The following is a 15,799-nucleotide window of genomic DNA, read 5'->3' on the forward strand; positions in this document are numbered from 1 at the left end:
ATCGGTTCTGTGCAGTGCTTTCTCACAGTGTATTTCAGTTCTCTAAATAAACTGCTTTACGGGGATGTGCCAATGATACCACATTGCATTTGATTTAAAAGAATGCTTTTATTTGTCTTTAACTTCTAGGAATTGCAACACAGTACTTAAACATAACTGAGCCAAAAATGAAACGCTACTCCTACATGTGACATTCATCGAGCAGAAAAGAGTGATATAGATCACCTCAGAGACATTGGCGGTAATAAATGCTGTATGAATAAATATTTCATGTTTCACTATGCCAACAAATATGCTTGTGATATAGCATTGCAATATATGTGTTTTTAAAAGAGTAATTAATTTACTTTGACGTGTCCTTCAAAGCTGCCAATGGCAAAGCAGGCTCCCCAAAGTCCAGCTTCCAGAGTGGTTTGAAAGAGTTTTTACCACTGCATCCCAAAAAGTTGATTCACTGATGTAATGCATATTTCACTGTCACGGAGAATAAAATGGAGGCGCTTTCGTGAATTGATCACTGTTCCGATGTTCTTCCGCAGGCCTTGAATAACAGCTCGTATAAAAGCACCTCCCCCTATGGCTCCCTCAACAACATAGTGGACGGCCTGAGTTCCCTGACAGACCACTTCTCCGACCTGTCCCTCTCCTCCGAACCGCGGAAACCCAGCAAGAGGCCCCCGCCCAACTACCTGTGCCACCTCTGCTTCAACAAGGGCCACTACATCAAAGACTGCCCACAGGTGAGACCCGCACCCCGCCCCACAGGCCTCTGGGAAAAAACGCGGTGTCCTTGACCTACTTTCCACACAGATGTTCTCTGTGTTTTGTCACGCGTATCAAGTTAATTACAAAGGCGGAGTGAGCCTTGAGGAACCAATGAGAGCGTTACGTAATTCCAGTCCCACGTGTTCAAAACAAACTGCTTCGATGCTTATTGAAGAAAACTAACATTTTCTCTCATGTCCCCATACACTCAGAGAGGTGAGGTCTTGTGTGCATTGGCAATAAAAAGACACAATTTCAAATAGGATTTTCTAGCTTGAGTGGAATTGGATTTGTATGACAAATGCAAAATAATATCAGAAGGAGTGAATGTGGGCCTTAGACCAAAGCAAGTGTGGAAGTGTGGAAACTTTGTGTCTCGAGAGGTGTGCAGATCTTTTCCAGAAGTCTGAAGCTGTTTCATTAAACAATTCTGCATTGCACATGGTGTACACTGTTTTATATTTTTGAGTCATCGCACTTAATTTCAAGCTATACTTCATGAATCACTGCAGTCTCGTATCTAGTATCTTGAAAATCAGCAGCAGCTGTTTTCAATCAACATTCCTTGCTGTCAGAGAATACATTTGGGTGCAAAATCAGGCTACAGAAACCAACTTTTTTTTCTTTGTTTGATTAGTAAATTCAACAGGAATATATGCTCGATACATTAAAACTCGCAGAGATTATAAAATAGGAAGGACTTGACCACAATGTGTGTTCTCTCAAACTTTCAATGTCAATGCTGTGTCATATGCAGTGGAGCAAATCATCAAATCATTGTTGTTATATGATCATGATAAATCATGCTACAATACCTCCAAGCTTAGTTGTCCAGTCAGCACCATGCATGCCAAGATATGTATATGTGAAATAGGAAATTTACACTGGCATTATACGTCTAATGTATTTTTTTAAAAACCCTTTATTCTTTTCTATTTCCAATTATTAGACCACCTTAACTTGTTTGTCGTGGTTTAAAAAAAAGAAATGGTTATGTAATGAAAGAAAATATTTAATTAAGTTCGTTTTTTTTGGTGCTGTTGGTGATTTATTGAACCACCCTGTCGTTACAAAAAAGTTTTCCTCCAAAAGGCTGAGAGATTCCACCCTACCTCCCATTTCAATTGTGTGTACCAGGGCATCGTAACAAGGGCCAGATGTTGGATTAAAACAGTGAGCCTCTCCTTATGAAAGATGATGGGCTTCCCTGTAGAGCTGGACAAACTGTGCAAGCTCAGGGCTAAAATATCCCTCCGTTCTCTGTGCTGCCCAGGTCTCTTAGCATGTATGGACCTCCGGTCTCCATTATAACAAGGTGCTTGGCATTAGCATTAGCAGTAGCATTGGTTTGTTTCATATGCTGTTGCCAACTGGACCTGAAGCCTATGGACAAAATACGCTGCAAACAATTGGCTTGTTGTAATTGATGTAAGTTGGCTTAGGACCTTGTTCGTAATATGTTTGAAATTGTTATACTATGTTTATTAATCTTGTTTATACAAAGATACTGACTGTGAGTGCTACATGCTGTATTTGTATACGTTTAGAAGTGATTTTGTAGAGTGCTAAGAGCACCGCCGTAGGAAGTGTGAAACACATACGTGCGTATATTCATATTTGAGTCCCGAGCCCTTGTTAGTGCCCTCCAGGGCAGCCTCACTGATGTATGTACCACGGTGTGTCTGACTTTGTGCAGGAACCAGAGATGGGGGCAGGGCAGTTGCTGACTTGTGATTCCAGAGAAAATGTAGCGGAGTGTGTGTGCATATGTGTGTATATGCAGGTGTGCATGCATGTGTGCACGTGTGTGTGTGTATTTTTTTTTATATGCGTGTGTGTGTGTGTGTGTGTGTGTGTGTGTATGTATGTGGGAATGTTTCCATTTAAGTGTGCATTTGTGACTGTGTGTGTGCTTGCGCAAGCGTGTGTGTGTGTGTGTGTGTGTGTGTTAGATGGGGGCATCCCTCCAGTCAAATAACAGGCCTGTTTAAAGCAGGAAATGCATGTTTTCAGTCACAGTGCGGGATTATACCTGTGACATAGATTAATGCTCACGGCTGAGCAGAAAGCCGGTATCAGGGGCCTGCCAGCTCTTTCTTGTGTGTCTTCTTTGAAGTCCCTCTCAACTGAATCTGAAGGGTTAATTGAAGCCCTCTGTTTGAACCATTGCTCAACACAGCCTCAAACCATGTGGCAACCGTAGAGCGCTGTAGATGAAGCGGTGACTGAAACCGACCACAGATCCTGAGAGCGTGCGCTTCCCAGCGCTAATACCCCAGTCACAGTACCCATGACAACACCAGTGACTGAAAACAATCACTCTCTGCCACGACTGGGAAATGAGAATGCAGCAGCCCACACGACACAACATGAATTTGATGTGCAGTGAGTTAGTGCAGCTGTCTTTATTTATTTATTTATTTTTTAATTTTATTTTTTTACTTCCAATGCTGGGTTTTCCAACCAAAGGCATCCAGGGGACCCCCATATAAAACCTAAAAAAAAGTTTCATATTTTGAAATATTTTGCCAAATCTCTATGTATATTCATTGCATATCAAGTCTGCCCAGGGACTCCCTACAGTACCATCAAGGGCCCCCAGTGGTAAAGCGCCTGTGTACAACCCCGCTTCTAATGGACCCGGGATGAACAGTCAAGGCTTCTCACTTTATGACTTTATCATTCATTTCTTCATTTATTGTCTATTGATGTAGTCATACCGCCGACAGAAAATAAATTCATACTCTGCGCATTAATCAAATTAAGTTTTACATGTTTTTATTTTAAAAGGCTTGGGTGATCTCTTTGCAAAATTCAATAAACGGGATGTTTTACTTTGTGCTGGTCCCACTAAAAAACGACTCAAGGCCTGTCTTAAGGACCAGAGGATGGTGCCAATGTAAACACAGGGCTCCGGTCCAGGACTATGATCTGTCTCCAGCTCTGGGGATCACATTTGCAAACCCAGCTCCTGGTGCATATTTCTGCTGCTCTATCCAGAGATAAAGCAAGCAAAATGGTCTGGAGTCCCCAGATGGTGATTAACTCAGATTCCTCTCCCCCCTGGACCGGCCGATGGGATGGGGGCAGATAGGAATCAGGATGTCGCTTTGACAGAAGTGTATGGCAGACGCTAGTTAGCGATGTTAAATCCATTGAATCAGGGAGCCTGTTCCCAGTGTTGGGGTGGGAGAAGGCATGCGTGTCCGTGTTAAGAGTGCTCAGGCTGGTGGGCTTGTCAAGTTATTAGAAGAATCCCTAACACCATTCTATTTTGGCTGGCAGCCAGGCCAAATGCACTGGCTTTCATGGAGAACACTTAAATGGCTTCAATGCATGGATGCCCTCAAGGACAAAACAGGCATTCACATCAACCTACACTTCCCATAGCTGCAGTGCGCTGGCCAATGCTTCTTTCTGGTGGAAAACTGCTCTTGGCTGGAATGTGGATGGCAGAGCTACCGTCTCTACTAGCAAGCTCCGCTGTGAGGCGTAGCCTTTGAAATGCTAGTCCAGTGCCCTAGAAGCCTTGCTAAGCTGCAGTCACAGTCAACATTTTGTTCAAGTGGTGTTCAGTTTCAGTCGGCAGTTGGTGATATCCAAGGCTTCTTTTGTGGAAGAGACTTATTCCTTAGAGACTTCGTCTGTGATTCCTATGTTGACTGAAAGGTCAAAAAAAGGTCTGACATAGTTTGTGGAAGTAATGCAATGTTGCATACCTAAAGCAATTTCATTAGAATGTACATATGAAATGAGGCTGAAAACGATAAACCTTCTACCTTTAAATGTTGAGTATTGTGAATAATTTTCTGTTTTTTTGTGTACAGTATATCATTTAGTAATGTGTACTGAAAGATAGGACTAATGAGTGGTTGTTAATTGAAGAAATGGAGAACTTTTTATTGAATGGACATAATCCATTATTTATTCCAGTAGTAATCGTGGTTATGAAAGGTTTGTGTATATACTGTATGGCTATATAGCACATAGCTCCCACTGGCTGCTGTTAAGAGTAATTTGGCCCACACAAAGAGGTGCAGGAAGTGCATGCTTCGAATACTCTAGCTAAGCACTGATCACATTGTCCCCCTGCTGTGCTTTCTATTCCGATGTTGGAGTGACGCTGCAGCGATTAGAAAATTTGAGTATGCTATAACATATAGCTGTGCAGTATTTTTTGGAGGGACAGTATTTCAAATGATCAATTATAAAACATTCACTTTATAATAGCACTCTAGCAGTATCACTATGACAAGTTCTCTATTAGTCCAGATGGTAAGGAACAATTATGCTTAAGGTGACAAGAATTACATTTCCTGCTGGCACCGCCTGGTGTATTTTATCTGGAATTAATTAATCTGTAGATGAATCCTGAATCATTTAAACCCGTTTCACAGCATGTGACAGTTATGAGTGTGGTATGACTGTGTGCCAAGGGTGCAGTATATTAAACATCTCTTCGCTATTTTAATATACAGTAAGCACACCCAGTTTCCCTTGCCGTGTTGCTGTGATTTAAGTAACAGGAGTGCAGATGTTCTTTGTGTGAAGATGCCTACTGTGTTTCATATGAAACACAGCATCGCTTGTTTTTGCACACTTTAGTACTTTGAGTATTTTTTAAGATGATCTCCTGAAGTGGAAGAATCTGGAATAGTTTACAGGGCTGAGTTTCTGAAAACCATGCAGGCTATTCACAAGAAATTCACAAGAAATGCCAAACATTTCTCATATTGACCGAGTGTCTTGGAAAGTCGTTTACCCCAGTGAGAGCCGCAGAAGGTTCCTTGGAAGGCTTGTTCAGCCAATGAGAACTGGAAAGTGGCAGCGTAATGCATAGCTAAGCCCGTGCTAGTTGACATTCTCAAGCCGATGACCTTGTTCTGGTGTCAACAGGGATGCGGAGATGTTGACAAGACTTTCAGCAGACATCTCAGCTGGGCTACCCCTGGCAGCCGGGAATAGCCCGCAGCCTAATTCACCATGGGCCGGAACACTTTCAGACACGCTCGTAATAAGAGCTTCAAGATCATATTTTCAAGTTTTTCAATTTATCGATTCCCAGAATAGCTTAAACTCAGATGCGTCTCAGCGTTTCGGGCAGACCGATGCGGAGTCTGCTTGCCGTTACGTTGGCCTCGGGTTAGGAATGAGACAGGAGTTCACGCAGCAGGACACCGAGCCTAATTCCCTATGCATGAAAACAATGCATTGTAATGAGCGTGGACAATCAGATCAAAGTTATTTGTTCACTTGATCTTTGTGCTGATCTGGCCTTATTATGTAAGCCTGTTTCAAGTTAGTCGGACAAGAGCAAAGTGGGCTTTTTTCCCCCAGCTCTGAAAGAGATAGCAACGGGGCATGCACATTGACGACACTTCCTCAAAAAGGAAATCAAAGTTAGAAGAATAGAAAGAGGGTTTCCTGCCAGCTGTTTTGTGTTTTGTTTGGGAATATCAGTCTTCCTTTGGGTCGCTGATACAACAGTTCTTGCCCTTCCCCTCCACTACACAAAAGAACAAATCTGGCCCCAATTTGGGTTTTCCTGCACTATATCTTATCCTTCAATTTGAGCAAGGCAAAATTAAGCATTTCATATACTGGAAATTGGGATTTCTAAAATGTGTCAAACTGCTTAATAAACCTACAATTATAACTATAAAAGGTGCTTGCTTAAATTCACTATTCAAAGGCAAGGACAGAACTGTTTCAGTCGATGTGTTTAGCATCCATTTTGCAAGATGTTATTTGAGCAAGTGTGAGTATGGTCTGAGAAATTGATATTGCTCCAGTACTTTTTCTGATGTAGTATATTCATCCATTTCCAGCAACATTCACAAAGTACTGTGGTAAATACTTTTTGAGACACTATGCATTGATGTCCATCTTTAGAGTATAAATTTATCATCAACCCTCATTTTTAAATGCACATATTCCATAATTAATTAATACTTCAGTCTCTTACACTGTTGTAAGATGATGTCAGATTTTCTCAGTAAGTAAAGTGTCTTTCAGAATGTCAAACACACAGCAATGAATGGGACAGACGTTTCTGGTAACAAAGCCTTCTACAGTCACAGAATAGACTTTAATATGTCGTCTGGAGATTGCTGACATGGCAGGAACAATCCTCTTTTTGTTCTGGGTAACACACATGCTGCTGGGGGTATTTAGCCTGGGTTTTGTGAGGAGGAATCGGAGGAATTACCCCGCAGCTCAGACGGCTATTTATTAACTTAGAGCAATTATTTTTCCATTAACTTTTTATTATTATAGAGAGCTCCGTAGAAATATGTCATATCTTTTTAACCAGAATGAGTACAGTGTAGGTGAACATTGAGTTTCTCTCCACAGATGATAATAAATTCACCATCAAATAGCAAATCTTATCCGATAAATGAACATAATCAACTGTGGGGATGCTTATATTTTGATTTCCCTATCCTTTGATAATAAGGTCCATTCAGTACATGTTTTTGTATATTCCATCCATGGATACACAGCAAAATGTCCAGTGTTAATTAAATTTTAACAGAGTTTATGTGGGTCCACTTGAGCTGTAATGCACTCATATACACTGCAAGAGTTAACACATTTCACATTAAACATTTTACTGTGTATTATCTGTACATTATTCACTTCCATTTATGTTAGTATATTATGCGCAGTTAGATAATTATTTTTATTTATTTAGTCAGACTGGCCAATAACATAATATTAGCTTACTGGTATAATGGTTATATTCCACAACTACATGTATGGAAAGCTATACTATAATTACTGTAACAACTGGTAATAGGAAAATTTGCATTCTCTGCTAACTTTTGCTGTTGGGGACATGTTTCTCTAATTTCAGTAGTGTTTCAATTTCAGAATTGAAACACCACTTTTGATCAGTTATTTTCAAAAATCTTTCAGTATTTCTTTTCTTTTCCAGTATGCCTGAGCAGGTTACTTAAATCAAGTCTCAAAATACTATTTACGAAATTACAGTAAGTAATCAGTATGATCAGATCTTCTCAAGTCTCATCACCCCCAAAGTTAAAGCAATTCCAAGCCTTTTTATCAGTTAGCCTGCTAGCGTAGGGTACTGCAGGAATCTTAACCAGCCACTGACAGTTAGTGACAGAGGCAGGACTCAGTGGTGGGAATGGCTGGAGCTAAATAAGGCTCTTATTGTTTGTCTTCAAGAGGCCCTGGATGAAAAGGTCAGGAAGTCAGCTGGTATTGTTCCCTTGGTAGGGAGCTGACTGCTTCTCTGTCAGGCCCGAGTCATGAAGCATCATTGTCTCTCTTTTTCGTTCTTTCTTTCTGCTCTGCAGAGGGTCTTCATCTTTTCAAATAGGAGCCCTGCATGGAGACAGATTCATCCAGAGAACCCACAATCCAGCTCTGCCGATGTTACAATACATAAGAAATGAAATAAGAAGTAAAATTAAAGATGAAGCACTTTTCATTTATATTATTTATATTATGCAAGTTTAAGTTTAAGTTTTGCATTTGATCCCTTTCAGCTTCTTTAAGGGTAGGATGAAAATTGAATTATGCATTGCTGTTTTGTTTACATAAAGTGGTTCCAGTAATAATTAGTGCTTCTCGGGGTCTTCTCGAGGTATTCCTTAAATACTTTTTTGCTGTGTATACGTCCCAGTATATATCCAGTAATATTATTAGGTGGTACCAGTGGGAGCAGCATGTTATATTTTAATATCACACACTCAAAATGTTATGTTAGAGAATTCAAAAGAAAAATGTTTTTTCACAGTGCATTGCGGAGGAAAGGACAAACAGTCGGATTTATTGTTTTCTTGAACTTGGCCACACAGTGTGATAGCAAGAAAGAGCAACACTCCCCGAAATTGAAATATGCCGAACCCTTTTGGAGATAAAAAAAAAAGAAAAGGCAGCGCTTGCTTGATTTGCGAATGGGCTTTAGTAATGTCGGAATGCTAAGTGCATGACAAGTTGTTTGGATTGAAAACAGGAGACTTCAGATCAAAAGGACAAAGATATGCTTGTGTGAGTGAAATGTGCTGGCTGCTCCCTTTGACATTGCCTTTGCTCTGTGAATCTCCCTTCGGGGGCAGCTGCATTGGAAGAGCTGGAGTACGGCAGTGAGTGAAACCTCTGACCCGTAGTGCAGCTCTCCTCCTCTTGGATGTGGCACTTATAAATGGCTTATAAATTCGCCTCACCTTTTGTGCCAAAGACAAATACAAAGACAAAACAAGAATTATGTTTGCACATCGTGTTTCCTCTTCATTCGTCTGGTGTGCTAGGAACAGCTAAAGTCATAGGCCCGGACAGAACATCATCCCTATTTGTCAACTTGGCACATTATCACGGATGTGCTAAGCCCCTGTATCTGTGCCCTCTTTCTGGATAGCCTTTTGAAGTCTAACCTATTCAATGGCCTTGCTTGTCACTCTGAATGAGAGGGTATTACGAATATAAGCAAATGTAAATAAACAATGTTAATTTACTGATAAATATTTGAATTCAGAGAGACTATGGTTTGACTCAGTATGTCCGTCCAAGTACATGAATGTGGTATGTTTCTTTCTTCACAGTTACTTTGGCAGGTTCATTTTGGCTGCGACCAAGCTCAATCTGTGCTTGTAAAGAAAACAGTGATGTATTTAAATTGATAATTATTGTAAGACATAGTTAATACAATTGTTGATTGAATCCAGGCCTATGCCTGGATTCTTTTTCATTTTTCATAATGGCAACACTTAACTTTCTATGTTTGTTTTGTAGCCATGTACATAGCTGTCACTATGTGTTAACCCACTTCTGACATGAACAAAATATGTTGAGTGAGTAACGAAAAACTTTTTTTGCTTGAGTGTATTAAAATTAAGGACAGCCCCACATTGGTGTTAAAAATTTCCATGACCTTAGAATGCTTACAAGCTTAGAGACTTCATACTGCAGTCTTTTATTTTTAGAGGAAGTTTTTAGGGTGAGGTGAAGCGTGTTGCCCAAAGATACAACAATAATGTCCCATCCTGTGTGTAGCCCCATGGTCCTAAGACGCAGAATGCTTCGAGTCTTTCCTCAACCTGTTTCTGAACATTAACAATGCCTGTACATAACTGCAAGGCATTCATTTCATTATCAATATACTGTAGGAAGATGTATGTATATATTTTACCCATTATCATTTATTGATATAGTCTTTCTTTGATTTTTTTAGAGATAGGTAAATATAAATATTACATTTTCATATTTTCATTTTAGCCACTTGTGTGGTCTTTGTGTATTATTTTATGGAGTAATCCTCAAGATGAAGAATACATAATTGCATTATGCTCTGTTTTGAAATGGCCATTCGATCTCTCTCTTTAGAGCCACTTCAATCTGAAGGCCTCCAGCAGGAGAAACTGATTATGTTAAAGACTGACTGTCGGACTGTTTTTGTTTCTGATAACTGTGTTATCTGGAGGATATATTTCTGTTTGCGTTGGCAGGAATGCCAGCTGAACCACAGTTGAGGAGAGACTGAGGTGGTGTCCACATAGTTTGCCTCTGATACCCACTGTTTTGCCTCTGAGGTAAAGCTAAGGAACTTGTGGGAAGTAGGCTATGTCTTAAACACATGCCCATGTTCAGTTCTGACTGGGAGATGGGTTGTTGCAGGAATGCCGTTGCCTTTGCCCAAAGTGCTTTGTAATGGTGGAAGTAGAGCTAGAAATGCCTTTATACTTCGTTTGCTCTTATTTCCAGTGCCTTTAGCAAAGCTTACCCATGCTTTTGTTCACAAGCTGTAGGCTATATTGCATGATTGAATTGGTGTAACGTAGACCCTGCTCCTTTTTAAGATTGTTGTGACTGTGGAATTTCTCCCATATTGATGTAATTTAATTGTTGCCTTTGAACATTATGCCAAACTCAGGAGCAGAATGTATACTTGTGCCTTGACCTTGGTGGATCCATTTGAGGAGCATACACATGAAGACCGTTGTTTAGCCTTTACTAACATAAAAGTATGTTATCTTCTCTCTAAACTTGTCTTGCATAAATCTTCTATTACTGTCCAATAGAACATACTAAAATGTGTACTTATAACCTATGACCTAATTTAACCCTTATTAAGAAGGGCTCACTTTCTATTCTACCTGACTGATAAATGCAAATGTTATATACAATAGTTTGAGCAAATAAACTGAAAAAAGCAAAACATCCACATAACCCTAAAGGAGTTTGAATTTGTTATTCTTCAAATTCAATGTGGATATACATATGCAAAAAGCCAGAGAAAAGCAAGCCTTCAAGCTTTATGGTACGGTATTAAATGGAATTCATAAGAGAAACGAATATAAAGTTAGGTGTAGGCTGAGGCAGTTAGGGTCTTCTTCCTTATTTTTGTAGAATTCTTTGAAACTGTCTACCTTCTTCTTAGTTAAGAAGCATTTTGGATTTGGTTTTGGGTTCAAATTTGTGAGGAATGTAAAAGGAAAAAAGGAATCGGAGTAGAAATAGCATTGCTGAAAGGTTGAATTTGGCTATGCATGACTGGTACTCTACCACTGACTGAGATAGTATTTAGACCCAATTCAAGCTCAAAAATGTTTGCGGTAAAGACCATCATTTTTGGAGGAAGTCAGACTATGTTTAAACGTGGCTGCAGTGGTGTCGATGATGAATGTTGGGCAATAAAACATGGCACTAAATTTGGCCTGAAACTACTAAGGTGTGTTGGTGTCATTATCAGTTGGCTTTATTAAGCTGATATAGATGCTGCAGGACAGGATTACTATGAAAACTGAACGAATCTGTGGGAAGATATTTACAGTCTGGCCCTCCCATTTGACTGACATCCAGATGTCCGGCTTCTATAGCCTGGTGCCGGAAGGGACCAACGTCCCTCTCCGATGGAGAGGGGGGTTACAGGAGAGAAGAGGAAGTGAGTGCCTTTTATTATAGATAAGCCCCCCCCCACCAGCTCCCTATTCAGACGTCATTAAGACTCAACCGTAACGCTTAACAGGGTGTTTTAATACTGCACCTGCAAATACTGCGTTCGTATCCGCACGCACAAGCGAAGAGGCCCTATTATTGCATGAAATGCTTCCAGAACTCTGGCTACAGTCCACGCGGCCCGAAAGTCCAGTCACCAAAGCAATCGGCCTAGCAGCTGTAGTACGATTTACGACTTTCCACCATGCAGCTCCACCCCAACATACTGTGGAATTTGTGATAACTGAGAATTTCCCTGCTCAAATCGCAGGCCTCAGCATCCTGAATTAAGCTGGGAAAATGTTGTTTTTCATACTTTTTTCCTCATGGAAGCCCACCCACCTGGCTTTGTCAGTCATTCCGTCTGAAACTTAATCCCAGGGCACAGATGCACAAGTCCTTAGAGCCAACATGGCCAGGCCAGGGTTCGATGGGACTGGGAACTTGGTTGTGTCTGAGGCAGAGGTATCTTTTAGATTAAGACTGTTTGTGGCCCGGTCAGTGTCGTTAAACCCACCAGGAATGACCAGGAGCTGTGCATACGGTAACACAACACTCCCACAACAACCCCCTCAGAGGCTAATCTCACTCTAGTCTCACTCCGAGCAGTGTAATAACAGCAATTATTTAACTGTCAGTGATAAACACTGTAAGGCTTATATCAGTAGCTGAGACAGAATGCTTTCTCAACTGTTAAGATGTCTTTTGTCCTTAGCAATGACTGAGTTAAGCAAATGCAGTGTTTCTTAAACTATTATAACAAAGCAATTGTATTTATGTCACCAACCACTGAGATTGAAATGCATGTCCAAACAAATTACTGGAAAAAATATATACATTTATTTTTTGTTTACTGCAACAAAGATATGCGTTAATTCGTTCTTTAATGTTATCAACAAGTCAGATGGTGGCCAGGAAGTTGCATCTTTGACCTAAGTTAAGTCTTTACAAACATATTTGTGAAACACACTGTGTTTAAAGACAATACAATCTTGAGTTCAAGAGAGGACAGATTGAAATTCTGACTCCCTCCATATGCATCTGTAATTGAAAATGCAATATTCTAGTAAGACGTGACTTAAAAATCTAAATTGAAAAGTTATTAAAATACTTTAAGACTAATCCAAATAAACAGAAAACAAGTGCAGTCTTTTCAGAATATTTCATTGTCAGAAAAATACTTGCTTAATATATGTAAACATTCCTCAGTTTATTTTGTGGGATGATTGGCAAGCACTAACTGGAAGTAAGTACACTGTTATTGAGGGTTTCACTTGTGGCCAGGAATATAGGAAATTAAATTTCCTGACAAACAGAAATAAAAAATAAGTTTAATACTTTACAATATGACACAGATATTAGGCAATTTACAATACCTTGATTTTTCCTGAAATGTTTAATAATAATAATAATAATAATAATAATAATAATAATAATAATAATAATAACAAATGCTTGTTCATATTCTTAAGAATGCAAGTGAAATAGCTTTAAATAGTTTTTGCCGTTCTAACTGCTTTCGGAAGAAAATTATTACCGTAATACAAGGAATGGTCAGTGGTCATCAGTAGTCTCCTTTTTACTCAATAATTATGATAGATTAATCTTTTGCTGGATATTCTTGCTTGCAATGTGATGCATAAAGACACAGAATGAAGCACAAAGAACATTGCATAGCATTGTTGAAAACGGTTATTAAAGACTAAAGGTAGAACAGCACTAGCTTCCATGATATGATGCATACACAATCTCAGAATTTTTGAAGACTGACATCAAATGAGCAGGGGGACATCCAATGAGGATGCGTGTCGCTGTGTGAAAAGGATGTTGATTGGAAGGGAACGGAAAAACTGACAGACATTTGATTGATAAACATGCCCACTGCCACATGATGATGTAAAATCTCATAAAATCTGGATGGAAGTGGATGGAAAAAACGTCGGTGTGAAAATACACAAATATTATATATTATAATTTTATAATTCTTTTGGAATATATACTCTAAGACGTGTTCCTATGGTTACTAAATTGAGTGAAAAAATTGATTTTGATTCCAGCTTGTATTTAAGTTTTACAGTTTCATTAATATGATCATAGAGCTGGTGATACTACATGAGGCAGTCAGTGGCAGTTGTGTCAGAGTCAGAGGAGAGACCAGTACAGTCTGAGGGCAGAAACACTGTTCCAACACTGTTACACCTGTATGGATTGGTCCATACAAGTGAGACCAATCAGTACTGCTGATACAGTGCAGGAACAATACTGATTGGACAGGCCATGACCATTAAATCACCTTAATTCAATGCATTTTAGTATTTGTTCATTTTAATGTAATTTAATATTACATTATTGCTGTCAATAATGACAGATTATTTTCCATTACACAATACCAGAACTTGCTTATTAGACAATGTTTCTCTTGTAACATTAAACTGTGAGCTTTCCACTTTTCCCTACTGGGAATGTTAGCTTTCCCTACTGGTTTGTTTTTTGAGTCACATACTAATTTCATGGATTCTTAGAACTGAATTGAAGCGAAACAGCCGCCATTATGGCAGTTACACCTGATCGTGTAACCAGACATTGAGCACCAACACTATTTGATTTACTTGCTTGGCACGTCTTACTGTGTAGGAGCATATGGATTTTCCATATAACGCATATGTACAGCTCGATAAATACTGAGGCATTTTAGGTTAAGGTTCATCCAAGAAAATATTCCTACCTGGGAAAGAAACCTCCAAAATATTGGTCACAAATTAAGGGCCTTATTCCAAACACCTCAGTGTAATTGACTGGAGCCTTAAGATAATCAGATAGGTGCCTAGATACACTGGACTTTCTTTTTTTACATGGGATCAACTTCCCTGTTTGCAGCTACAGACAATATAATTTAAACGAGCCCAGTCCTGTATACTCATGAGAATAGCACAGGGGTATGGTTTAAGATAGAAGTGGATGCTTCTCAGATACCTGCTATGCAATGATGAGTGGTTAATTTGGAAAAGCTATTTGAAGCTTGCCTGCCTTGACTTAATGTATACTATTATTACTATCGTGTGAGAAATGCGTTTCTGTAGCAGGCTTGTCCTTTGAACTCGTACCACAAATTTGCACAGAACAAAGTGCCCTTTATAATGATGATGATGTAATACTGGGAGAAATAAAGTAACTATGATATCACTCCTTAAATTAATAAACATAACTGTATGTAACAAGCTGAGTCCAAATGGCATGCTAGTTTGGACCTAGTACTTCGATCTGTGAACAAAATGTAATAGTTATTCATATTTTGTGCAATTAAAAAAACGTTCTATTTGCATTCTGCTTTGTTACTTATTGTTACAAGGCAATTCCCTTGTTATAACACGGATTTAAAAAAACATTTGTGAATAATTAAAAATAACTTCTATGCTGATGTGACAGAACATATCTTTATATACTATGCCTATAAAACAAAAAAGCCCAGAATACTATGAATATGATTTGTTAGATCACATAATGATTCCTCCCTATGTTGGTGAGTTTGTTCTATGGTAATGCTGTATGAGAGGATTGCTTAAACCTTTAGATACATTTCCTAAATGGCATCCAGTTTTTATAAAACTTTTCTAGTGCAGAGATGAAGTTCTCATGCTAAAACCTGGTTTGGATTTGGAAAAAGAACAAAAAAAAGAACAAAATCTGATCTTTGATCTTGCTTCCTGTCAGCCTACAGGACACAGTACAATTCCAGGAGCCTTGGACATTACTGTGATAAACAGCAGATAACAGCTACACTACTGTGTTCAAGTTTGTATGCTCTCTTTTAGTTTTACCCTCCAAAACATCCCCACAATCTCAGAAATGCACGATCCTCTGGTTCTTAAGTCTTTGCTCAAGAACCTCCAGTTTCCTGTTGGGAAACCACACTGATACCTCCTGACAAAGGGAAGTATGGTGAAAAATGGGATGTGCCATTGGCCGCATAGCTTTGAGCCAAACAGTCGCGACACTCGCCTCCCTGTGTCCCAGAGCTGGGGAAACCAGCGGAACACCAGGAAGGGCCTTGTGATAACTGAATTTTCCACAG

General features: G+C 39.4%; 1 protein-coding gene across 1 annotated transcript in view; it reads left to right on the top strand.

Annotated features, from left to right (window-relative positions):
• The window catches only part of LOC133122984 (zinc finger CCHC domain-containing protein 24-like), a 54,680-nt gene that overhangs the window by 6,918 nt on the left and 31,963 nt on the right, over positions 1–15,799 (top strand). Inside the window, exon 2 of the mRNA XM_061233306.1 lies at positions 540–740. Coding sequence (XP_061089290.1) covers positions 540–740 — 201 coding nt within the window. The remainder of the gene's footprint in view (positions 1–539; positions 741–15,799) is intronic.

This window comes from Conger conger, chromosome 2, assembly GCF_963514075.1.
Source record: "Conger conger chromosome 2, fConCon1.1, whole genome shotgun sequence".
NCBI lineage: Eukaryota > Metazoa > Chordata > Actinopteri > Anguilliformes > Congridae > Conger > Conger conger.